The following is a 26,393-nucleotide window of genomic DNA, read 5'->3' as shown; positions in this document are numbered from 1 at the left end:
TTAATTTGTGTGATTCTCTGATGTGAAGGTTGGTCCTCATAGGGAAAAATGGAAAGTGGCTGGCCAGTCTGTTGGGGTGTAGGAGGTTTTGGGGGCTTGTGTGTTTGGTTCTGTTGGGCTTTCCCAGGGACGATCTTGTATTCAGGAGCATGCCTTGACTGTGGCATCCTTGCCCTGTGCACAAGTGCCCCTAAGAAAGACATTTTAAAAGTTCTCATCATAGAGAACAATGGGGAGTGGCTGGCCAGCCTGCTCTGGAGGTGCTGGGCTTTGGGGGGCGGGGGTTCAGTTTGGTTCTATTGGGCCATCTGGGGTGTAGATGGTAAGTAAGTGTGCCTGTGGACATGCCACAATCCATGTGTTTCTGCTGTGGAAGTCTCTTCCCCCCAATAGAAACAAATGGGGTGGCTGGGGTCACCTTTTTTTGCGAGGCCATAAAATGGCCTGCCAGGGTCCAATATCCCTGATACTTGGGGGTTCCTGAGAGGGCAGGTAGGATAAGGTCCCCTGCTAATTTGGCACATTTTGATTGCAAAATACCACCCCTAGCCTCCTAGAAAGCCCACTAGTTTTCCCTATCGGGAATAATGGAGATTGGAGGTGAATGGGGCACCTTCTTTGGAGGGCCACAAAATGGTCCCCCGAAGTCCAATCTCCCTGAAATCTTTGGGGGGGGGGTCTTGAGAGGACAGGTAGGAGTAGTGCTGCACTGCACCAAATTAGCTTGCAAAATGGCACCCCCAATCTCTTAGAAAGCCCCACTAGTTTCCCCCCATAGGGAATAATGGAGATTGGAGGTAAATAAGGGCACCATCTTGGGGGGGGAGCACAAAATGGTCCCCCAATGCTGAATCTCTCTGAAACTTTGGGGATCTTGAGAGAACAGGTAGGAATAGGTCCTCTTGCAAAATGCCACCCACTCCCAGCCACCAATAAAGGCCCCTAGTTTTCTCCATAGGTAATAAGGGAAATTGAAGGTGGATAGAGGCATAACATGGCCCACCAAAGTCCAATCTTTCTGAAACTTGGGTGGTCATGAGAGGAGAATTAGGAGAAGACCCCCACCAACTTTGGTATTATTAGGAAAGAAAACAGCCTCCCAAGCTCCCAGATAGCCAGGAGCAGCATTTCCCATCGGAAACAATGGCAGAATGTTTCCTAATAATCCTGAAGTGGTTTAAATACCTAAACCCGTGTTTTCCCGATTTTTTTTCCTGTTTCAGTAAACCCGAAGTGGCAAACCTAAGTATGTGCCGAGGTGCACACCTCTTCAAGGAACTGTTCCTTCACTTCATTTTATTTTGCTTTTGCAATGGACTAGAGCAGCACATGGAGGCATCTGTCAGAGAGTTTCCTGGTGCCCACTAGCTTGCTTGCTGCCTGATCTTGCATAAGCCTTCTTTTAGCTTTCTTCATCCTGTACACACTGGCTCCTTTTCTATCTGTCCTTTGTCAGCTTTCACATTCCTTCCTGGCCCCCACCCTCTCCATACTTCATCTCAAGCCAGCTTGGAGGCTTGCTAAAGATGATGGGTATATAGAGAGGATGCTGTGTTAGCAATGCAATTGGCAGGGGGAAGGCCAAATTCCAGCTACTTCCCACAAAGTATGAGCAGTAGCTGCAGTTTAAAGGATAATGATGAGTGCATGAGCTTACAATCTGACTTTTTTTTTCAGCAGGGGGCTGTGTTTGCTTCACTTTACTGATCCACAGCCTCTATCAGTAGAAAGGGGGGAGCCCTCATTGTAGGTTGGATCCAGACTAAGTTTTCCAGCAGCAGAATGGAACTTTCCAACCCCCCCCCCCTTGGCCCACTGATCTCCACAAAATGCTGGTCCTGGGGCGTAAGAGATAAGGAATGACATAAGGGGGATCTGTAGCAGGAAGGGGGAATAGGCAGAAATTGTCAATTTAGTCTAGATTCAGCCATATAATACAAGGTGAAGGACAAGGCGATTCCCCACCCCCGGCTCAAACAGGGAAACCTACACCAGCCTCCTAGGCACTGACATACGAAGGATGGGCACATAGATTCCACAGTATTGACTTGAGCTGGAATTCTGCATCAGCACCACTGATCCCACAAAGACTCATAGATGTCTTGGGGATTAAGATCACCTACCACAATTTCTGAAATTAGTAAAACTGAGCAATTACATTACCCTCTGAAAGTTTTTGCGGCTCTTTCACACACACATCGTTTGTTTCATTCTGAAAGTTTTAAAACTATGCCTAAGGAAGAGGAGGAAGAAAAAACCAACATCCAGCTGTACCTCTGAACCTGTGGTCTGTGGGTACCAAGGTAAATTATTCAAGATTTTGAAGTGATGGGGTAAACAAGCCAGCAGAACACATTTTAGTAATAGATCTTCACACAGGAATTAGCAAGCTGACATACTTGGTCCCAAGAAAAATGTCTCCTGTTTCTTGGGGTCAAATGGGTTAGCCACATAGACAGTTTTTCTTGCTCTACCTACAGTGCTTATGAAGACAATGTCTTCAACAATTTTATTGCTCTAATTACATATTGGGTTAGATCCAGACTAAAGTTTTTAATAGCAAAGTGGAAATTTTCTGCCTCTTTCCTCCAACTGCAGCGTTTCAGTTAAATAATACGATATTTAACTTAATCTTTCTACTATAGAACTTCTCTCTACTTTTGCAGACAGGTTTGAGCCAACTTAATCAAATACTTGTATATGAAAGATATCCATCTAATCAACCATTACACTGAAGCAGCCACACCTGTTCCAAAAAAGTTCTGAAGGCAGCTACATATTTCCATTAAACTAATTCTGAAATGGATGAAGTGGCATTCACAAGAGCTGGACAAGCAAGCCTCTGGCACCCTCTGCTGTCCCAACATTGGTCACACAATTGTTTTAATTATTCAATTTCCCTAAAAAATTCAACTCTGGTTTAAAAATCCTGAATTTTATCTTGATAAATCTAAATTTGAAATGGCTAATCATAAACCACATAGAACAATTAAATGCAATCTAGAATAAGATAGACAACTTAAAAATTTATGTACTCCTACCCAGGGCTTTTTTCTGGGAAAAGAGGTGGTGGAACTCAGTGGTGGAACTCAGGACTGCACAATGACGTCACTTTGGGTCAGCTGGAACAAGGGGGGAGTTTTTTAAAAGTTTAAATTGCCCTCGATGAAAATGGTCACCTGGCTGGTGCCCCCGCCCCCTGATCTCCAGACAGAGGGGAGTTTAGGTTGCCCTCTGCACCACTCCATGCGGAGGGCAATCTAAACTCCCCCGTCTGGCAATCAGGGGGTGGAGCCATTGGCCATGTGACCATTTTCAAGAGGTGCCGGAACTCCATTCCACCATGTTCCCGCTGAAAAAAAGCCCTGCTCCTACCTATACTTAGAGTCTTCCCTTGCATTAAGAACAGTCCCTCCACCTCTGCCAAACCAAGCATAATTAAGCATCTGAACTTAATAGACAGGACTCCTTGATGTGTTTGCAATAACACTGCAGAACTGGAAGCTAGGCCACAATTTGTTGTTAAAGTAAATTTCTATGGTTTGGATCCCATAGTAAATCTGTACTGATGGATGGAATTCCTGTTAGCAGAATGAGATTCCCCAATCCCTTCCATGCCAGCCCAAAAAATCCCTGAAATGACATCTTTGGGGGTCAGAGACATCTTGCCAGAACAGCATGGGGTTGGTTAAATAACAACAACCACAACAACATTCGATTTATATACCGCCCTTCAGGAGTGGGAGACTTAACACCCACTCAAGAGTAACCAAAGTATGTCATTATTATCCCCACAACAACAATCACCCTGTGAGGTGGGTGGGGCTAGAGCTCCTAGAAGCTGTGACTGACACAAGGACACTCAGCTGGCTTCAAGTGGAGGAGTGGGGAATCAAACCCGGTTCTCCAGATTAGAGTCCCACTCTCTTAACCACTACACCAAACTGGCCCTTCTATTATTTTTAAGTTTCCATGGAAACCAACCCATTGGCAACACATGGGCAATCAACTGTTAAATACTCAAAGCAATGGTAACTTTAAATATGCCCCTATATACTTAATACTTCCAATTTCAGAATTTGAGAAGAAATCCAAGTTTGGACATATGGTGGAGCTCTATTCATCCCCACATATATAAAGAATTTTCACAACAATTTAAAAGCTATACCCAATGTATGCCATCCTCCTTGATCTGGTATGATCCCTAGCTAACTTTTACATCAAACTAGGAAGATTTCCCTGCCAGTTCATGACCAAAGCTAGTACTGTATGTAACTTTTCAGGGCAGAGACCAGCTATGGCACTTCTTCCAACTAAGTCCAACCATGTTCATCTTAAAATTGTTAATACTTCTTTCACATTACTGAATTCAAAGTTCCATAAGTAATTTTGCTAATGTTATTTCATAAGGAAATAAGGGAGCCCCGTGGCACAGAGTGGTAAGCTGCAGTACTGCAGTCCAAGCTCTGCTCATGACCCGAGTTCGATCCTGGCGGAAGATGGGTTCAAGTAACCAGCTCAAGGTTGACTCAGCCTTCCATCCTTCTGAGGTTGGTAAAATGAATACCCAGTTTCCTGGAGGTAAAGTGTAGATGACTGGGGAAGGCAATGGCAAACCACCCCATAACAAAGTCTGCCAAGAAAACGTTATGATGCGACGTCCCCCCATGGGTCATTAATGACTCGGTGCTTGCACAGGGGACTACCTTTACCTTTATTTCATAAGGAATAATAGCCAATCTTATGAAGCACGTAAGATTAGCCAAAATGATAACCACCACCAAGAGCAACTAGTTTGTGAATTTTAAGTCTGTACTTTAGCTACTCTGTCATCCAAGACTCTAAAAGGTCACTTACAGTGAGATTTTGCAATCTGTCAGAAACAATACAAATTAAGGGTCTCATGAAAACCAGAGCCAGCCAGGCCAAAAAAACTCCCCCCAAAAGCCTGGACTTCAGAAACAAAACTCCAGTCAAGTTGCAAAATACTACATACCTGAAAAAGCTGTCACAGCAAAATTCTTAGGCTCTTCATTAGCAAAAGAAAATTGCAACAAAGGAAATGAAAGCACCCATCAGAAGTCTTAAATATTTATTTAGGTGTCATTTCCATCTCTGTCACTGTCTACTTTCTTTTGTTTAACTCAGGCTTCCCCATAGCGACGCAAACTTCCGACTTTGTTTATCTTTACCTGAAGGATGTTGTTCCATTCTCTTTTATTTTATTTCTCTGAACAGGAGATGCTTGAAGCGACAGAATTTTGTTTCCTGGCAGGGTAATTTGTTTCACAATGGAGCCTAAAAAAAAGAAAGATGAACAATCCACTGCAGAAAGCAAAATCCAAGATGACATTCAATGCATACTCAGAAGGAAAAAGCTGTGAGGATAGCCCAGTTTTTAAATGAAAGCAGCATATTTGTGTCAAGGTCACAGCTTCTGTTCAGTCAGTTCCACTACCTGCACGTTTATTTTACTGTTAGTTTCACTAACGCAAATTAGTGCCCATAATGTATGAGTAAGCACTGTATGTGCTAATGAAAAAAACATAGCTTTACAAAGAAGCTAGTCAACTAGTATTCAACTAGGAAAGCCACTGGTAACGTCCATATTTCAGCAAGCTTTGTCTCCTGTAACAGAAGCCACCAAGGGCATTTCCAGACTATTGGAAGAAGACAGAGATGCACAAAAATTTTTCTGCTGCCTTGTGGCTCAAAAACATGAGACATGTAGTTCTTTATGAGAAGGTGCCTACCAATTTAGCTACCACTAATGAGATTTGGGATGAAGTGTATGAGAATGAGCACTACAGAAGCGCTAGAAGAACCCATCCACACCTCTTGATTATCAGCTGATTTGGTAAGTCCATCCATTTATTGTATTTATTTATGTCATTTATAGTCTGCCTTTCTCACTGAGACTCAAGATGGATTACATAGTGTGAGATTGGTACACTCAGTATCAAGGACATTTCCATACAGTGTCAAGGACATTTCCATAGACAATGCCATAGGATAAATAAGTACAAGTTTACAAAGACAGCATTAGCAAGGATCCAATACAGAGTTGAAGAATTGCTGAATCAGAACATAATCAATTCTAGGACTGACATTAGACAACATGAAGCATAGGTAGTATATATAGGAGTACAAATTTAAAGCAACAGATGATATGTAAGACAACATAGTGGTGAAGTCTATGGTCCCTAACTCATTAGCGAAGCATTTGAGACCCCTCTCCTACAATACTGCCCTCCTATCTCAGTAAAAAGCCTTTTTGAATAACTCGGTTTTGCATCGCTTGCGGAATGCTAGGGGAGTGGGGGCTCTCCTGACCTCCTCAGGCAGACTGTTCATAGGGTAGGGGCCACCACAGAAAAAGCCCATGTACGGGCTGCTGTTGAGGGATATATATATAGGGAGAGAGGTGGTCCTGTAGGTATGCTGGACCAAGGCCGTGAAGAGCTTTGTATGTAATAACCAATACATTGAATTGAGCACGGTAACTGATAGGTAGCCAATAGAGTGACTGTAGGATGGGAGTGATGTTCATGATCCTGCTCGCTCCTGCTAACGGTTGAGCTGCAGCATTTTGCACCAATTGGAGCCTCCTAGTTAACTTAGATGGGAGACCAATGTATAGTGCATTACAATAGTGAAGTCTTGATGTTACTACAGCATGGATCCAGGTGGCCATGTTGGCCGTGTCGAGGTAAGAAGCCATCTTCCAGGCTAGTAAGCATTTTTGCAGCTGCCTTAACTTATTTTTCTAGCAGTGCTGGATCCAGTATAACACGTAGGCTCTTAACCAAATCTGCAAAGGTCAGATGAACATCTAAAGTGGGGAGTACAATGTCTTTCAAGATCTCTGCATTCCCAACAAGCATCACTTCAGTCTCTCCTACCAGCAGCAAAAGATGGCACAATGTATGGTAGGGCATGCCGTGATTGGTGGATTGTGCTATGAATTTGGTAGTGCAAGAACATGGCACAGCACTGACCTTATGCCTCTGTTCTAGACTTCATTTTTAGCATAGGTGTCCATTTATGCATATTTTGCATGAGATACAGATTGCTTTCCTGAAATTTGCTTATCTATTGCATGGATATTGAACTGGGTCAATACTCAAAGCAACTAATGGGATAATACGATTCTTCTATACTTAGTGCATCTACTGTGAATGAGTACTTTTATTTTTTTATAGAAAATTTTAAAACAAATTTAAAAGAGAAAAACACATAGCTAAAAAGAGAAAAAACAAAAAAATTAGAAGTACCATTTTTTTTGTAAAAAGATATATAAGTATTAAATATTATACCCTAACTCCAAATTTACTCTTAAAAATCAGTATTATAGCTTAACTCCAAATTTAGCCTAAATGACTACTTCTCCTTTCCCTCTAAACATTTTTTCCCACATCCTAATTTTCAAAAGCACAAACCATCAGTTCATTTCTCTGTTTCCTGCAAAAAATGTCTATAATGGGCTTCCGGGTAACAATATATCCAATGACTTTTCCCTAATCAAATACACAAGTTTAGCCATTTCGGCATACTCCATAATCTTGTCCAGCCATTCCTCTGATGTAGGTAATGTTGTAGCTTTCCATTTTTGAACATAACAGTCTCACTGCTGTTATTATATACAAAGAGTAGGTTCTAACTGTTTGTCGATTAATCCCAACAAGAATGCCTCTGGTTTCATTTGTACATTAATCTTTAAAATCTACTGGATAATTGAGTGTATTTGTTTCCCATTTTTTTAAGCTTTACTGAATGTCCACCACAGATGATAAAATGTCCCCTCTTGCTGTTCACATTTCCAACATCTGTTTGAAACGTTCTTATACATTTTTGCTAATTTTTCTGGTGATATATACTATCTATACATCATTTTATAAAAGTTTTCTTTCAGAGCAGGCTTAATGTAAATTTGAGTCCCTTTGGCCACATATTCTCCCACTGAATATAACATTGATCAAATCCATACAGCCTTTTATCAAATATAAAACATCCTGTTAATTGTGCACAGAAAAAAATGATTGACTATCTTTGTGCAATCAAGTCTTCTCTCAATTTCATTTTACATTCACCTTGCAAAAAGTCTAATTCTATATCTCGCAGCGTTAGCCATTTATATCTGAATATCATTTTTCATCTAAAAAACGCTTCTTGTGAAATTTGGAGTGTTGTAAATTTATATTTATTTCATACTCTCAGAATGTATGCTTAATATAATGATTTTTTTAAATCCATATTAACTTTAACTTTATCATACCATAAATAGGCATGCCATCCAAATCTTAGCTCATGGCCCTCCAACTCCAATAGCCTTTTATTTTTCAATTTTAGCCACTCCTTCAACCATACCAAACAGCAAATATCAAACCATATTTCAAATCAGGAAGGCCTAAACCCCTTCATTCTTTTTCATCTTCTGATATTTTATACTTAACAAGCGGTTTCTTCCTTGCCACACAAATTTATATATTGTTTAAATGGCATATCAGATATCAATACTGGTATTGTCTGAAACACAAACAACGTTCTAGGTAAAACATTCATCTTAATTATGTATATTCTCCCTATCAAAGACATTGTAACTTTCCCCATCTTAATAAGTCTATTCTGATTTCTTTCCATGTCTTATAATTATTGTGAAATAACATACAATTCATACTTGACAACATAATACCCAAATATTTTACTTTCTTTTCTACCTTAAAAACCTGTTTTTTCAATCAAGGCAACTTGTTCTTGTAGTTTCATATTTTTTTTGTTAAAATCTTTCTTTCCTGGTTATTAATTTTAAAACCTGTTAACACCCCAAATTCTTTTAAGTTATGCATGGGTCCTCTAATATTAAAACTAAGTCGTCCACAAATGCTTTCAATGTATAGTTCTTTTTTATCTTACACCTCCAATCTTTCTTCTTGTCTTACATCTCTACTCAAAAATTCCAGAACTAAAAGAAACAAGAGGGAGACAAGGGGCAGCCTTGTTTTGTTCCTTTTTGAATTTCACATGGCTTTGTTAAATCTCCATTGACAATTTTTTTTGCTGATTGTAAGGTATAAATCGATTTTAACCATTTTATAAAATTATCTTCAAAATTTATATTCTCCAAAATCTTAAACATAAAAGCCCAGTTCAAATTGTCAAATGTTTTCTCTGCATCTATAAAGATGTTTTTCAAAATATTCCAAAATATTAAGTACAATTCTAACACTGGCCTTCAGCTGTCTCTTTGGATCTTCATGAATATGTTCTTGCAAGAATCTTTTAAGTCTTTCCACTAAAACTGTAGAGAAAATCTTATAATCACTGCTCAATAATGAAATTGGTTTTTCATTTTGTTGAAGTCAAATCTTGTCCTTCTTTGGGTATTAAAGTAATTTTAGACTCTTTCCAAGATTCTAGCATCTTACCCCCATGTAAAAAAGAGTTTATTGTATTTGGTAAATGTTACTGATATTTCGTCTTCAAAACATTTATAATAAAAGTATCTGGCCCTGGCGCCTTCCTCAATTTAATCTTTTCTATAGCTTCAATTACTTCTCTAATTGTTATAGGTCCATTCATAGATTGTATTTGTTCTTCAAAGACCTCAGGTAGATTTTATTTTTTAAGATAGTCCTCTATTTTCATCAATGGAATATCCTGACTTTTAAATAAATTTAAATAATATTTATTAAAAGCTTTGGAATGTCCATGTTATCTGTTAATAGCTTGTCTCCTTACTGTGTCTTTCATATCATTTCTTTCTCTTTTCTTAAATTATAGGCTAACCATCTACACAGTTTATTTGCCAATTCAAAGTTTAATTCAATTTCATTTCTATTTCTCCTATTGTTAACATGAATAACTGCTGTTGTATAATTCTTATTTGATGAATGATTTTATTACTTGGAACAATTATTATGTTGTATTAAGTAGCCTGTCATGAAGGCTTTACTTGCATCTCAAACCATTCTCTTGTCAATATTTTTATTTACATTAAATTCAAAGAATTCTTTTAATTTTTCCTTACAATCCTTTACAATCGCCTCTTTTTGCAACAAGGCTTCGTTTAATCACTATCTAAATGCATTGGATCTTCTTTTACAACTGGGTTATAATCTGAAAAGTCCTTGGTAAAACTTCTACCTTAGAAACCTTTGTAACTAGGTCATTAATGGTCAAAATCATATCTATTCTTGAGAATGGTCTCTCTCTCTGAAAAATAAGTACTCTCTTTAGAAAAAACATTTTTCAATCTTCAAATGTCTATTAGACCTAGATTATTCACTAAATCAAAAAGCCTTTGGTAATTTACCTTGCGTAATTGTAATATTTTTCTCTGAAGATCTATCTATTTGTGGTGAGATCACTCAATTCCAATCTCCCATCAAACACCAGCTTTCATATGTCAGATCTACTTGATATAACCAAATGCCAACAGAGACAAACTTCAGTCTACATAAAACTGTAGATGCTTACACAGTGTTCAGTTTAACCACCACCACCACCACCACCACAACCGGATGGGTTGAGATACTGCACAGTTAACATTGTGCTTGAATTATTCTGAAATTTCTTTATTAATAGCCATCACCATTGATTCCCTCATAAATAAATTTCTGTTTAGTATTCAATTAAATGATTTTTGTGATTTTTCTGTATCTAGCAAAAAACAGTATATCCATGCATGGTCAGACCATAATTTTAATCCAGTGTTAGCCTGGAGTACTTTTTCTATTAATGATTTAGAAATATGGATGTAATCTATTCTAGTATGAATTTTAAATCTAGGAGAATAGTAAATATAATCTCTTTCATTTTTATTATTCTTTAATTCTACCTTTATTCGACCTGAAGTAATTTCTATACCTACAAATCTTCCTTGCTCATACAATATCACCAACTCCGGTTTCAATTGTAGATTTATATACAATACTACTCCATTCTTCTTTTTAGAATCAACTGATACAAATTCTTTTCCCAAGCATTGATAAACAAAATATTTTATATCCTTTTTTCTAATATGGGTCTCCTGTAAACATATCACATTTTAATTTTTTCAAATGATGAAATATCTTCTCTCTTGAGGAGATTTTACTCCATTTATATTCCACGTTATAGATTTGTATTCCATATCTAATAATCTTCAAGAAAATCCATTTTTGCATCCTTCTTCTGGCTTTCCAAATCCAGTTGTATCTGTTGTGGATGTGTTGCTGATTCTTTTAGTACCTGTCTCCAGATCACTATCTTTCAAAAAATTCCCTTGCTTTCAAACTGGAATCAAGTCTGAATCCCTGTTGCTTATAGGTAAAAACTACCCCTCCAAGTTCATCCTAGCCGAATGAAATCTTTTTCTGTTTTAATTTCTGAGTTAAGAAAGGTACAGTCTTTTCACTTATGTAAAATTCTTACAGGTATTTCTTTCATAGCAATTATATCCATGTTGTCCATCCTCAACCTTGTTTTGAAATGCTGTTGTAGGACTTGGTCTCTTACTCTCCTCCTTTAGAAATGAACTAGAGTGTCTCTTGAAATCTTTTTTATTTAGCAAATATGAGTTTGTTCTGTAGACACTGGTAATTTCTGAGCCCATGTCCTTTTCTTCCACCTGAAACAGGTCTGCTAGGTCTTCAACAATCTTGCCTCTAATATTTCCCCCAGAACTTTCTGGTATACCGCTAAACCTCAGGTAAAACTCCTTCTCTCTTAATTCCAAAAGTGCCAGATTGTCCTGTTAATTCATTTACCACTCTCCAAAATTTCTATTTTATCAATAGTCGGTTTTACATGAGTGGTTATAGTTTTGAACGAGTTATCCAATTTTTTAGTTTGTTGTGACATTTTATCTCAGATTCTCCCAAATTTATCTTCCATTTCTGAAACTCTTATCATCAAATTTTCAAAATCTCTGGTCCATTCTATCCTCAAAAGATTCCCGATTAGTATGTCTGTTCAAACCATTTTTGAATAAACTCTGGCGTAATCGTCTGAACACTAGGTACATCTGCAGATCCTGCCATTTTTCTTGTAGACACTGTGAAATTATTTTCCAGCAACCAAGCCTCCGCTGTTTGATAAGAATTGTGAATTGAATGTTAAATAAAAACAATTTAAGCTTGTAGCCTGGGTGTTTGCATTGACACTTGATGGCAAAGGGTTGAGATTCCCTTCTTGTGTTGGAATACTTGCCTTTTTTTCTTATAACCCCCCCCCCCCAAAAAGGTCAGTCTCTTTCCACAGCAGATAGATGTTGGTAAGTTAATTCCTCAAAAGATTAAGAGGTGAAGGGTGGTTGGACTTGAGTTCCCTCAGGGCATCCATCACGAGTCAGAGCAAGCGGTTACCCTAGTTGCTCAGCATCTCTCCCTGATTTACAACACAGACCTTTGTCTCTGCTCTAAATGTAACTGGATTGTCACTGTTGAAGAGAAAGTGGATGATCTTTGTGCCCTCTCTTTATCTAGAGAGGCTGATGACTTTCCAGCCATTAATTTCATCCATGATGTGTCTCGGCATTCATAGAAACATCAGTCCACCATAGTTCATCACTGGAAGCCCCATGTATGAGTACTTTGTAAAATGTTGCTCTCCATATATCATGGATACCTACTGATGTCTAACACCATGTGAAATATCAAACCCTCCTTTATATTATTCATTATACAGTACATTTTTATGAACGTAATGCTTTTCCATCCTCTAGAGGCCAAGCACCATGGAGCTGTGCTCATATAACTCAGCAGGGCCTCAGCCTCTATACCCTTTTTGCTTGCCCTTCAAGGCAACTGGTTGGCTGCTGTGTGGAACAGTATGCTGGGCTAGATTGACCACTGCTTTATTTATGTCTTTATGTTGTCCTCAGAGTTGTGAAAAACCTGTAAGTATCCTCTGCAACACAAGAGCATGTACTTTCATTTTTAAGCAACTTGGCTATCCTCCTGCAGAAATGCTACCCAAGCTCCGTGCTGTTATGTTTCCAGCAACAGGATGGTCTAATATAAAGTATTATTCCTCATTTGAAAACATGTCATTATCAACAATTTATCACCTCAGCTATATCCCAAGTACCACCACACCAATCTACTAGATTTAAAGAAGAGAAAATTCAACCATACCTGTAGGAAATTGGTTAGTCTGGATCAATGCATTTAATGGTAATTTTTCACCCAATTTGTTTGCAACACAGAGTGATGACGTTTGTTGGAATGTGGTCACTTTTTCCACAATGCTTCCTGATGGCTGCTGGACTATCTAGGGGAAAAGGGCATAAAAATTCTAAAAGAAGGTAAATGATACAAAACACAGATTTCAAAAAAATACAAGTGACTACAATCACTTCATGTATATATTTCAGAGTAGAAAAAGCCCTTCCATGAAGTCTCACAATTGAATTCCACTGCCTTCTCCTTCAGAGGGAAAACATGATAGCTTCAGAGTAGAACATTTTTCTCACTGATTTCCAGCATCTGATAAAGCTGTATGGTGACTAACGTTACGATGGCTGGCCTGAAAACTTTCTCTCCTCAAAAAGATGCTTAGCCACTCTGAAAAACTGTAGAGCACAAGAAGGTAGGTCCACCAGCAAAACAACTTCCATGCTTGGGATGTTTTCTGCACCAGATTTTCTAGTTAAGTCAGGAGCTGCCACTTGTCATTTGTTGATAAGGCTTTCTGCTTGGCCCATTGTGTACACAGTCCCTTCCCACAAGTACAATGGCAACAGGAACAAGAGCAAATTCTCTGAGTGCCTTTGATGCTTCTCTACCCTTTTACTGCCTGAGATGAGAGGGAGCAACAAAAGATGAGAAATTTCATTTTTTTTCCATTCTTTTTTCATTCTTTCCCAACTGCTCAGAAGAAAGAGGAAAGAGCCAAGAGGATCAAGAAAATTGAAGCCATTACTATCTAACTACAGAGCTCAGGAGCCAGGGACACCCTTTTTTTCTGCCAGAAAGCAGAGAAGATCTGAGAGAATCTTGAGGTGTATCAAATTGACCTGCCGTGCTTCCTGAGTCAGAAAGATTAAGAGCAGTAGAAAAGAGCAAGAGTCCAGTAACATCTATAATACTAACAAAATTTGAGTCACAGCTCACTTATTCAGATAATAAAAGAGCAGGCAGCAATGAGTCGAACAGCAGTTTTTCTCTGAACACCTGGTGGTTCTTTAAAAAATAAATTTAAGGCAAAGAATAAAGAATCCTCTAGAAGCAATAGCTCCCCCACTACACAGCTCATTAGGAGTTCAGATTGCTTCAGTGCATTAAATACATATAAAATACTCCAAACCATGCCAGTCCACCAACAGCTTGAGGAATGTCCCAGGGGAAAAGGGAGCCTTTTTCCTGGATGTTTTTCCGAGCTTATTTCCTGGAGGCTTTCAAGAATAGTTTTTTTCCACAGAAGAATGTTCTGAAGTCAGTGCTATGCATTCTCTGCTCTCCCAATGGCCATTCCTCCATTTTAAGGCCAGAAACAGCTTTCCCTTCTCCTTGTCTTGCAATGGATGAACATTAGTTTATTACTACAAAGGTAGGCATGCCAGAAGAATAAGCAGGACTGCACCCAATCTTGCCACACTTAAGGAAAACAGCTGATCCTTAAAGAAGTGGAGCCTTGCCCAATATCAGGCAAACTATTAGTCAATGCCTCAAGTGCTTTCAGCCACAAAAGCAACCTGGCACACTAGCATGCTGCCAATGAAGGAACTGTACTAAATTAGCAGACTCAACAAACAGGGCAGACTATGCTGATAATATGACTGTAACATCTGCATTTCCTGCCAAAGCTAAATGTCAATCTGACCAACACTGCCTTTGGAATACCTCCTCTCTGCCTAGAGACACACCAATTCTACCAGTTCAGTGTAGTGGTTAAGAGTGGTTAAGAGTGTGGGACTCTAATCTGGAGAACCGGGGTTGATTACTCACTCCTCCACTTGAAGCCAGCTGGGTGACCTTGAGTCAGTAACAGCTTCTAGCTCTCTCAGCCCCACCCACCTCACAAGGTGTTTTGTTGTGGGGATAATAATGACATACTTTGTAAATCACTCTGAGTGGGTGTTAAGTCATCCTGAAGGGCGGTGTATAAATCGAATGCTGTTGTTGTTATTATTATTATCATCACTTCCCCACAAGTGCAGCATGCTGCAGAGTGTGTGGATGCTTGGATTTCTTAAAATAGGTTTTCTAGGGCAGGAAGTAATTGTTTAAGGTTTGATATTATTTTAACTGCTTCAGTTCACTAATATTCCAGCCCAGAGTACTTTATTTCTCCCTCAAGCTTTCCGTTATTACTTTTTCCAGATTCTTTGGTATTCTTTCCAGGTTGGTAGAGGCACCTCACTATTTGGCAATAGATCCCTACAGCCATTTGTGTTGCTCACTGCCCAGACTGGAGTGGTGGGGTGATCCTTTCAGCCAGGTACAGGAACTAAGCCAGCAGCTCTTTTAGCACAGAAATTAAAAAGAGCAGGAGGAGAGTTTGCTGCACAACACTAGTGAAAAGTGGGCCAGATTCATATTGACAAGTCTAGCGCCCATGCCTCTCTGACTAAACACTACAGCAGAAGGGGGCAGGACCTGCAATTTCTACAGATTGCCTTGTAGCCACACCTCCACCTCCAGTCACTTCCCATGTGATTCAAAAGGATTCCTTTGTTCTCAGAAATGACTTTTTGGAGGGTGCAAGACCAGCAGGGAGAGGTAGAAAAATTCTGACCCACAAGGTGGGGGAAACTATTCTATTGCTGTTTCTGGATGCTGCCCATTGGTGGCAGATAATAAACATATGCTAAAATTGCATGTGATGACAGATTAAACCAACCTGCTGCCATAGATTTTTATTTGCTATATTTTCTTGCTAAACATTAACCATTTTCAACAGACTGAAGAAGGCTACAAAATAAAGTTAATGAAGCTAAAAACATGGGTGATTGGAATGAACGTCTATTCTTCTGCATTTATCTCCACCTCCCTTCCTTCCCTGGGTTATTTCTTTTACATGAAATTTTAAGATTGTATACTTCTCAGGGCAGGGATCCATCTTGTACTTCAAAAGACATTGGTTACAAAGCCAGCAACCTCCAGCAAAAAAAGGAACACTTTCTGAAGTCATGTATATTCCAGTAACAAACAAACTTACCAACTGTTTCACTTTAACAGCTTGTGAATTTCGAGCTGGCTGGGAAAGGACAGAATTGGGATGGGTGAGCCTGAGGGTGATTGGTGTCCTTGCGACTGGAATTACAGATTGAAGAGACGTATTTACTGCCATAGTAGGTGTTGCTATAGCAGTAGTCAAAGCTGGCTTTACCACAGCAGAAGAGGAGGTGACTGATTTTACAGCATCAACAGCAGTAAGGGCTGGGGATGACACTGTAGAGGAGAGAAATGGTTTCACAGCCAGAAAGGAAGTGGATCCTGTTATTGTCCTTCCAATAGAATTGGGTGGCTGCACAGTCTCAGTAACTAACCCTGTTGTCATGTGAGAGGGTGGGACAGGATTTGCTGCCTGGAGTACCCCAGGTAGTAAGGCTTGCACTGGATGTGCAATCTGAAAAGAACCAGATCCTCTTGTCACCAATGACGTATGAGAGATAGAGTTTGAGAACTGAGAAGGTATCCCCACTTGAGTCCGAGAGGCAGGTCTAGCAGACTGAACAGACGCTGTATTCAAAGGAGCACTGGAGGCAACCATGGAGGAAGCTGTTACGACTGTAGTACAAGCTGAAACAGTAGTCTCTGCTGAAGGTTGCTGAAGACATTGCTGTACAAAGCTCTCTGTGTTTGGCATTAACTGCTGCAAGGCAAGCATGCTTTTCTAAGATGGAAACAGAAAAAAAAAATCACAATTCCATGTTCTTTCCATAACTTACATGGAATTTACTTATGAGAAAACACTGACAATTTTAAATGAAGGCACTGAAATTATCACTATGACTATCACTAGCAGGACTTTAAAGACTTTAAATATTACAAATTTATTCCATGGGGAAGTTGCTGCAAGCGTTTCGATCACCTGTAACAAGTACAAACTGTGCCACTGTCTGATGTATAATGTAGAACTTTCTGCAAAGTAACAGAATATTTCTAGCACATATGCAGTTAATGTTCAAAAGACGATACCTATATTGTTGCAGGCTGGTTCTAGAAAATTAACATCTGACACATCCTAAGCATGTTCACCAAGCCCTAAATTGTGCTCAATTCATCTCCTCCACTGTGATGGGAAATGCCCAATTATAATCAAGCTGAATTATACAAGTTTTTCAGAACTGAAAGCAGTAAGTATTCAGTGAGCATAAAGCCTGAAATAGAACCTGATGGATTTTAAACTGCATCTTCTTGGACAACAAATGTTAGCCATTACGGGATCAAAGAGTTCCCACCAATCCTCTATGTTTATACTTGCTATGACATTGCATAGGCAGACAATACAGCTACAAAGGTCTCTGTGACAAGATCTCTACATTCAGTGGTGATGCAGCTGCACCACCACACTGCAGAGACCAAATTTTATTACTGAAGCCTTAGAGTTTACCATCCCAGCCACCACCACCCAACCCCAAATGGCTCACGCAACTGAGCCTTACCATTTAACTGCCCTGGTACTTCAAACCTTGCCTGTGAAGGCATCATCATGGAGATTTTTTTAAAATTAAGAATACTGTTCTCAAGACATACCTTAAGAAAGGGAACAAGATATGGTTGTGGGGAAGACTTCAACTCAATGTACAGCTTTTTGGTAAATTCTTCAGGCTCAATTTTACCTTCCTAGGTAGAAAAAGAAATTGTAGCAAAAAATGCAGGATGTAGCTCCTCCAGAACCCACCAATTTACCATCTTCCTACTATGAGAGTCCACACTTTTGTGTGTGGACTATTATATTCCAATACATACAGACTACAAACAGAATGCTGTTTACAACCAACATGCATGGAGGTGGTGGTATCCTTGAAGTCAAGCTCTTCTCAATGAATATTTGCAATTTTGTGATTCAGGGTGTGTGCAGAGGGGGAGATGCAATAGAACACTTTAGAATAACTGAGGCAGTTTTCTACTTGCTTAGAATATGCTTATAGTTTTACAACAGAATCAACTGGTGAGAATTTCCCTCCTATTGTTTCAGCCTTACTTTTTCCACTGCCTAGCTTTGCAAAAGCCTTTGTATCACCAACTACGAGAACTAAGCGGCAGTACTTGTTCTACTTGTATTGAACAAGATAAAAACAGAACTAGAAAATATGACATCATACATAGTCTCTCTATGCAACACAGTAACTAGGAAATTAAACAAGATTAATGCCTGGTCTTTGATAATATTGTTTGTAACTCTAATGGATATTCTACATGTAGAAGTGATCTTTTCAGCTATTCAAGAATTTGTATTCACAAACTAGATTCCCAGGTTCCCACCACTTGGGGTATGCTTATTTAGATAAATTAGCCTCTTTCCAACTATATATCCCAAAGACTTAAGCATTTGGATCAGTACATAAGTGCTTATGAATGAACACTTACCAACAGACTTTGTACCAGGTTCTTCACGTTCTGCCCCATTTCAGGAGCTTGAGGTCCACTTGATGCCAACTTTATTAATGTTGTTAAGAAATTTTTGCACTTCTTCACATTTTCCAACATTTCCTGACAGCAGAAGTCAAGAACAACAAGGTAAATTAAAGGAGTATGAAGACCTACCTTTCCCCTCAGGTGTTCCACTGATGTTATGTATTTTTTTTTTCTTTGATGCTCATCGTACTGACTCACACTGTGTAATCCACTTTGAGCCTCAGTGAGAAAGGCGTACTATAAATGTTATAAATAAATAAATAAAATAGTAACTTAATCCCAACAAGATGGAAGTATTACTGGGGAGTGGAAGGACTGACCCATAAATAAATTAATTTATTAATTTATTTTCAGTGTACCTCCAAGGTTTTTCCTCTTTATAATTGGGACTCCTGGATAAGCAGGTTGCATGGTAAGCCAGGACAATCTTCCACCAGTTTTGAATATACAGGGTAAAAAAGATCTTGCCATTGTAGTGCATGCCCCAATAACATCCAGATTAGATAACTGAAATGTACTCTCTGTGGAGCTGCCCCTGAAGAGTATCCAGAAACTACAACTGATACAGAATGCTGGCTGGAGTGGATCACAGGGACCATATAACTCTGATCTTGTTCTTCCTATGTTGGATTCTAATTTGTTTTGAGACCCAATGCAAGGTGCCAGTGTTCACCTTTAAAACCTGATACAGCTTAGGGCAAGCATACCTGAAGAACCATTTGTTCCCATACAAATCTACCCATCATTCATGGTAATCTTTTGGGGGCTCTTTCAGGTGCCTCAGTCATCTGAGGGCAGACAGGCGGCACCTAAGGAAGAGCCATCATGTTGTAGCTACAAAAATGGCATTCCCTCCCAGGGAGATTAGTCTGTCCCCCTCTATCATTGTCTTCCATCAGTGGTAAAGGCATGCATTGCTTAGCATTACCTCATTGACCCTTCGCCTGGTTTGTTTTAATTGTTGTTTTATACATTGTTTTTACAATTTTAATGTCTTTTTTAAAACTGTTCACTGCCTTGAAGACCCTAATTAGGCAAAAAGGTAGGATACAAATGTTTTAGATAAAATAATACTCTCAGACCATTTTGTTCTTACTGTAGAAGGGCTGGTCTGTGTCCCTGTTATGTCTTCTTGGTCAGGAGCTGGTTTTTGAGTAACAGAGAATGCAGGACAGTCAGAAGCAGGAGGTTTTAACAGCAGTCCAGGAAAAGATTTCACAGTAGTAATAGTACTGTTTGTGGATGCTGATGACTGTAAGAAATCAAACATTTAACTGCCTATTTCTATTTCAAGATGCATAAGCAATAAAAAAGCAACATATGGTATGATTCAACCATAAGCATTTCCAAGAAGCTTAGCTTTAAAGTATATCAGTTCATTAATATCTTAATGAGATATACCCAAAAGACTCGATGGCATGGAAGAGAGACTGAAGATGGATGAGCAAGTGACAAGCCACAGAGCCCTGCTACAGACAATCAGTTTTTCATCTAGTCCAGCCTTCTGGTTCACACAACAGCCAAACCAGTCACTCTACGGTAGTGGTCCCCAACCTTTTTGGCACCAGGGACCAGTGTCGTGGAAGACAATTTTTCCTTGGACTGGGGGCGGGGGAATGGTTTCAGAATGATACAATTGTGCACTTTATTTCTATTATTACATTATAATATATAATGAAATAATTATACAACTCACCACAATGCAGAATCAGTGGGAGCCCTGACTTTGTTTTCCTGCTACTTGACGGTCCCATCTGGGGGTGATAGGCAACCACCTACCTTGCCTGCTCCCTGGAGCCGGCTCTGCGCTTGCCCGCCACTCACCTCCTGTGCGGCCCAGTTGCTAACAGGCCACAGACCGGTACCGGTCCATGGACCAGGGGTTGGGGACTCCTGCTTTACGGGGCCAACTAACAGAGCACAGAGGCTAAGGCCTTTCCCTGATGCTACATACAAGCTCTGACACTCATAGGTTCACTGCCTCCGTATATAGAAGTTCCCTTTACCTACCATGGGATCTCTTCTCCAGTCATCTTTGCTCCTAGATATCACTATGCCCGCTGGCAGTGAATTCCACAATTCAATCGCTCACTGAGGAATTCCCTTTTGTCTACCATGAACCTACTGCCAATCAATTCTATTGGATGCCCCCAAGTTCCAGTGTTATGGGAGAGGGAGAAAAAGTTCTATCCACTTTCACCATCCCATCCATAATTTTATAAAATCTGTCATGCCTCTCCTTACGCATCTTTTTTTCTAAAATGATCTTCCCAGACTCCTTTGCATTTCTTCACATAAAAGTTGTTTCAACCCCTAAATCGGGGTGGATGGGCCATTAATCTCACCAGGACAATTCTTAGTGGGCCTCGTCCCTGGAGGTCCAGTGACAAAACTAAAGGGGCTGTCAGTCACAGTGGCATCTACAAAGAAACAGAGTGCAAGGAGAGACAGAGGCCAATTGAGGGGATATAATGAGAGAAGTGGCCCTGTCCTGGAAGGGAAGAGCTGCTTGGGACTCCCTTCTTCAAAAGATTCCTCGATTGTTTCTCTGGCAGCTCCAGCCTAGCTCAAGTTTTGTTTTTTAAGGTAATCCCAAAGCTGCACCTTCTCTTGTGAGTATGCTGTGTTTATGATTGCAGCCAGCACCTAATACATGTTTAGCTGAAAGTAATCCTCATTTAAGTAAGATCATAAAAATCACAATCACTGCCTATGGAGAAGGAGTCCTTATTCCTAGCACTGTGGCTGAATTTGAAGTGAAAGTCAGCTGATTCCCCCTGCCCTTATTAACTCTACAGAGCCTGCTGTAGAGTTACAGGACCTTCTCCTGAGTAAAAAACGTTCTTATGCTTCAACATAAAAACTGCACTGATGCTCTCCCCACTGAAACTCAGACCAGTGTTTATGTATCTCAATTGTTAATCAATGTATTCATATATTTCTTTGAATGCTTTTATTATTTCAATGTCCAAGGATGAAATTTGGAAAATGTGGTTTATATATCTTGGTTGTACTAACACAGCCTCTCTAGATTATTGAAACTATATGTGAAAAATATCTGTAGGTATAAGGTGATTATTTTCAAAAGGTATTAAAACAGCTTCAGACTTGGATTTTGGTAGAAATTAAAGTACACTTGATGCTGGAGTTCAGTGATAAGAACTCCAGAAAGTTGGTCTTTAAAAGCAGACACAAGAAAAGGGAGGTCCATACAGAATATGACCAAAATGGATCCCCTCAACAATGCACACAATATAGAGAAAAAGTATAAACACTATAATTAAAAGACTAGTACAGTCTGTGACTTTTTCTAAGAGTCTCTCTATACAATACTTTTCCCCAAGGACAGTCAAATGAAGGGAGATGCAATGATAGCCGGAAGTCATAGTTTAAAAGTTGATGGCTCTGTCCATTTCCCCTCTCCACAGGAGGGTAGTTTGAAAAGACAGAGCCCCATCACTCCTCAAAGGGTTTGTTAATTGCATCTAATTACCTAACCTTCCGAGGAGCATATCTGCCTGCTGTCTTTTTAAACTGCCTGCCTGTGGAGAAGGGGTATGGACAGAGCCTTCCATTCTGTCTTTTTAAACTACAAGTCCCTGCTAACATTGTGTCTCTTTTAACTTGAGCATCCTCATCTGGGCTGCAAAGATAAAAAGGAGCGACAATGCTCTGTAAAATTTCTAACACATTCCAGTCATCAATTTCATGTAGGGTGTATCTACTTTCTTCCTTCCAACATCAGCATCTCCCACTGCTGCCTTCTCCTCTGGCTCCTGGAGCCAGAATGAAGAGGCCACTTGGGCGGCACAACGGAGAGGCTGCATGGGGCCCACCCACCGCTGCCACCTCCTTCTCCGGCTCTCAGCACTGGGATACAGGGACCATGTGGTGGAGAGACCATTTGATGGGCAGAGAGGCCATTTAGCCACCCGCCCACTCCTGCCACCTCCATCTCCGTCTCCCAGTGTTGGGATGGGACGGCATGGCAGACAGGTCATTCACCAGGCGGCCACTCAACCACCTGCCCACTGCCACCTTCTTCAGCTCCCAGTGCTGGGACAGAGGGACCGTGGGGCGGAGAGGCCACTCAATGGGTGGAGAGGCTGCTCAGCCGCCTGCCCACCGCCGCCACCTCGTCCAGTTCCTGGCGCTAGGATGGAGAGGCTGCTTGGCAGGCACGGTGGAGAGGCCACACGGGTACCTGCCCACCGCCGCCACCTCCTTCTCCAGCTTCCAGCGCCAGGACTAAGAGGCTGTTTGGCAGGCACTGTGGAAAGGGAATTCCTCTGCACCAGGGTCCCACCAGGCCCTCTGGGTGGGCCTGCAAAAGGGCAGGAAACAGCAAAGGCGGGGCCCAGGGCACCCCTCCGTGTGCTGGGCTTCCTGGTTGTGTGCTAAGGGGTAGAAATTTGTGCGTGATTGCACACGAGCACATGTTAGGGGGAACAGTGGCCACTATGTGCTTATCTTGATTATGTTTGAGCTTGATATAGAAAGCTCACAGCCTGTTCTTACATTCATGATATTCTGTAAAGTAGCTAGTTCTTATCACATTCACACTAGGTGGCCTTAGGCAAACCATTCTCTTAGTCCCCACCTAAAATATTTGATAGCGAGTGTGCTGTAGTGGTTAGAGTGTTGGGCTGGGAGATGCAGGACAATCTCCCTTTCAGTCAGGAAGTTTGCTTCATGACTTTTAGCCAGTTGCTCTCTGTTTCTCTGTCTTAGCCTAACGTATCACAAGGTTGTTGTGTGAATAAAATTAAGGAGCTGCCCTGAACAGTGATAAAAACCCAACCCTGGTTTCTGCACAAGAGAAAATGCAACCCCTCCCCAACACACACACACCTCATTTCCTGCTGCTGCTGGGACCTTTTTAGTTCTGCTTCCTTTGACCTACTAGGGTCCACCCTTAAACGTCACCAGAACCATTCAAGGGAGGCCTTCTAAAACTCCGTCCCCCGGACTGTCTTTGCTTCCCAATCATGTTCTACTCTTAATCATCTTGGTTGCCCTCTTTTGCACTTTTTCCAGGCCTGCAGTATCCTTTTTGAGAGACAACAACTAGAATTGTACACAATATTCTAAATGCGGCTGGACCACAGCTCTATACAAATATTAGGTATTCTCTTTTCAGTCCCTTTCCTAATAATCTCCAGCAGGGAGCTTGCCTTTCACCACTGCTCCACACTGTATTCACATTTTCACTGGAGCTATCCACTACAACCCCATGCTTTCTTTCTTTGTCAGTCTTAGCCAGTTCAAACCTTATCAGCATATATTCACTTTTAGAACTTTTATTCCTTTCTGTACTTATCTGCAGTTAACCATTTGCCACCTTACTGCCCACTCACCCAATTTAGAGATCTTTCTGTAACACTTCATAATCTATTTTAGTTTTCATCATCCTGAATAATTGGGCATTATCTGCCAACTTGGTCACTATTCTGCTCTTCCTCAAAATTTCAAGTTTAGAAATAAAACATATAGCACTAGTCCCTTGGGAGACCCCACTACTCACTTCCTTTTGGTTAACCTGCCTTCTATTCCTCTGGCTTCTGATTCCAGTTTTCCTTGTTTCCATCAGTTGCCACATTTGCATCACTTCCTCCAGCAATGACATCCCTCGTCTCCCCCAGACACCCCCTTCATTTTCTGACTGGGTTTAACAAGTTGGCCCTGCTTTGGACCCTTCTTCCTTTCCACTTCACCTAGGCAGCTTCATTCTTTCATTGACTTGCTAAATCCTGTGCCTTTTCCTTGAGTCTCCAGCATCACTCAACTTTGGAAGAATTACTAGTCAAGGAACTTTACAGGTATGCAAGAGCAAAAGCTACCCATTCCTTTCCTCTTTTCAAATCTCTCCCCCCATTTATATGTACTAAAATCTTCCGGAAACATTAGTACAAGCACCTATACAATTCATACAATTCAAAGGATAAGTTAAAAAAAGAAACGATACACATTTACATTACTTTCAGATACTAAAAACTGAGAACACACAGAGCACGCTTAAACCATTAAGATTTAAGCAACTTGCTCTACTGCCCCATGGCCTCTGAGGAACCCAGACAACTATCATTGGTGCTGGACAACACGGATCATGGGCTTGACAAATGTGGAGAGCACTGACCATTCATTTGCTCATATGATGAGCTGAACAAGTTCCTTGCTACCCTGAGCCACTTTGATGCATGCACTTTCAGGTATCTATTTAAAAACATGTGACAGAATATCAACAACCTTGCAATTTTTTTTTAATATAGTGATTAAAATTCTATTTGGAACTCTAAATGGCAGAAAGTAAGACAAATCATACCTGTATTCCAGCAGGTTTCTTACCAGCTGACGTAACAAGAGTTGTCCGAGGCACTGTTTTTACAGGAGCAGCTAGTACTTTAAGTATCTGAGTTGCAGAATTCTTCATAAAAAAACACATGGTAAAAAGTGAAACAATCTCAGGTATCCTTTTCTTCTACAGACACTTAACAATTGCTTTTTGCATACTGGAAGCAGGAAGTATGACATAGTTGCATGAGAAGATGTACATAAGAATGCTAGCAGTATGCTAATAAATGGCAACTCGCAGGAAATTTCAGTCTATGGTAGTACATGTTTATATCCATGTTACAGATGGGCACGAACCAAAATACGAACCAAAGTTCAGCACGAACCGGGCCGGTTTTTGGTTCACGAACCAGCAGTTCGTCAGAGCCCATTTCTGACACACCACCATGAACTTTAGGCTGGTTCGTTTTTTGGTTCCTCACTGCAGACAGCCTGGCACCAATCAATCATTTTCCTAGGCAACAGGGATTGGGCTTTCTGCAGACCTTCTGCTGACCTGGAAATGACATTTTCACGAACCAAATGAACTGGTTCGCGAACCGGGGCAGGTTTGTGAAAGATCGTGGTTCATAAAATGCGATGAACCATGAAATTCATAGTTCATTATTTTTACAGTTCGTGCCCATCTCTAATCCACGTGTATTCTCTCATCAGCCCACTAGTATGTTAACAGCTGCAGATAAGGACTCAAAACTGTTCAATTCTAGACAATTATGCAATTGGTCAGATTTAAAATTTCTTTTTAAAAATTTAAGCTCTTTTCCCTAGTCAACCTGCACTAATAAAACTGTAAAAGCCATCCTGAAGCTAAACTAGACCAACTTCATTTACAAGCCAACATGCAAGGAAGTAATAAGACACCAATCTAAGCTTTATGAAAACAAGTTATAGCATTTAGAAAATAAATAGTTGGGCATTTAGAAATAGACTATAGTTATTGTTGAAATTACCTGTACAGTCCGTACTTTGACTGTAGGTGCATTTGTAGGCAAAGACTGTCTTGAACTTGTATTATTTGGGGTCTGGCTTTGGGCTTGCACAAGAGCTTGTTGAGATACTAACATCAGCTGGCCAGTGTTACTTCTCACAAGAACTGTTCCTGCAAAAAAAAAAAAAAAAAAAGCGCCCTACTTTAGATTATGTGGAATGATTAATGAAGAGATTCCATAATTTAAACAAAACAGAATTGCCAACATCCATGTCAAAATGCAATGTGCTAAACTCAGAGAATTTGTACTGCTGCCTCATGCATAGTACTTCTAAATGACTACTACACACTTTCAATCTAAGTTACTTGAATGACTGCCTACTACACTTTTGCAGAATGCTCCAATTCATAACAAATTCAGTTCTTAAACCAAATAAGCACATTCAAGAATCAAGAAATCCAGTCTACAGTGAGTTTGCTCACCAGTTTGGGCAGTTAGAGCTTTGTAAAATACAGATTCCGCACCCATGTAAGTATTATGTAACTAA

The 26,393-nt window shown here is 40.2% G+C and overlaps 1 protein-coding gene across 1 annotated transcript in view; it reads right to left on the bottom strand.

Moving 5' to 3' along the window:
• Positions 1-25,996, bottom strand: part of TAF4B (TATA-box binding protein associated factor 4b) — a 77,326-nt gene extending 51,330 nt beyond the window's left edge. The window contains exons 1-8 of the mRNA XM_054985235.1: positions 25,868-25,996; positions 24,889-24,990; positions 19,663-19,818; positions 18,519-18,641; positions 17,682-17,771; positions 16,141-16,818; positions 13,116-13,251; positions 5,193-5,298 (exon numbers count right to left, since the gene is read on the bottom strand). Coding sequence (XP_054841210.1) covers positions 5,193-5,298; positions 13,116-13,251; positions 16,141-16,818; positions 17,682-17,771; positions 18,519-18,641; positions 19,663-19,818; positions 24,889-24,990; positions 25,868-25,981 — 1,505 coding nt within the window. The 5' untranslated portion in view covers positions 25,982-25,996. The remainder of the gene's footprint in view (positions 1-5,192; positions 5,299-13,115; positions 13,252-16,140; positions 16,819-17,681; positions 17,772-18,518; positions 18,642-19,662; positions 19,819-24,888; positions 24,991-25,867) is intronic.
• Between the last annotated feature and the right edge of the window lie 397 nt (positions 25,997-26,393).

This window comes from Eublepharis macularius, chromosome 7 (genome assembly GCF_028583425.1).
Source record: "Eublepharis macularius isolate TG4126 chromosome 7, MPM_Emac_v1.0, whole genome shotgun sequence".
Taxonomy (NCBI): Eukaryota; Metazoa; Chordata; class Lepidosauria; order Squamata; family Eublepharidae; genus Eublepharis; species Eublepharis macularius.
Note: the sequence above shows the minus strand (reverse complement) of the source record. Positions and strands in the feature narration are given on the sequence as shown.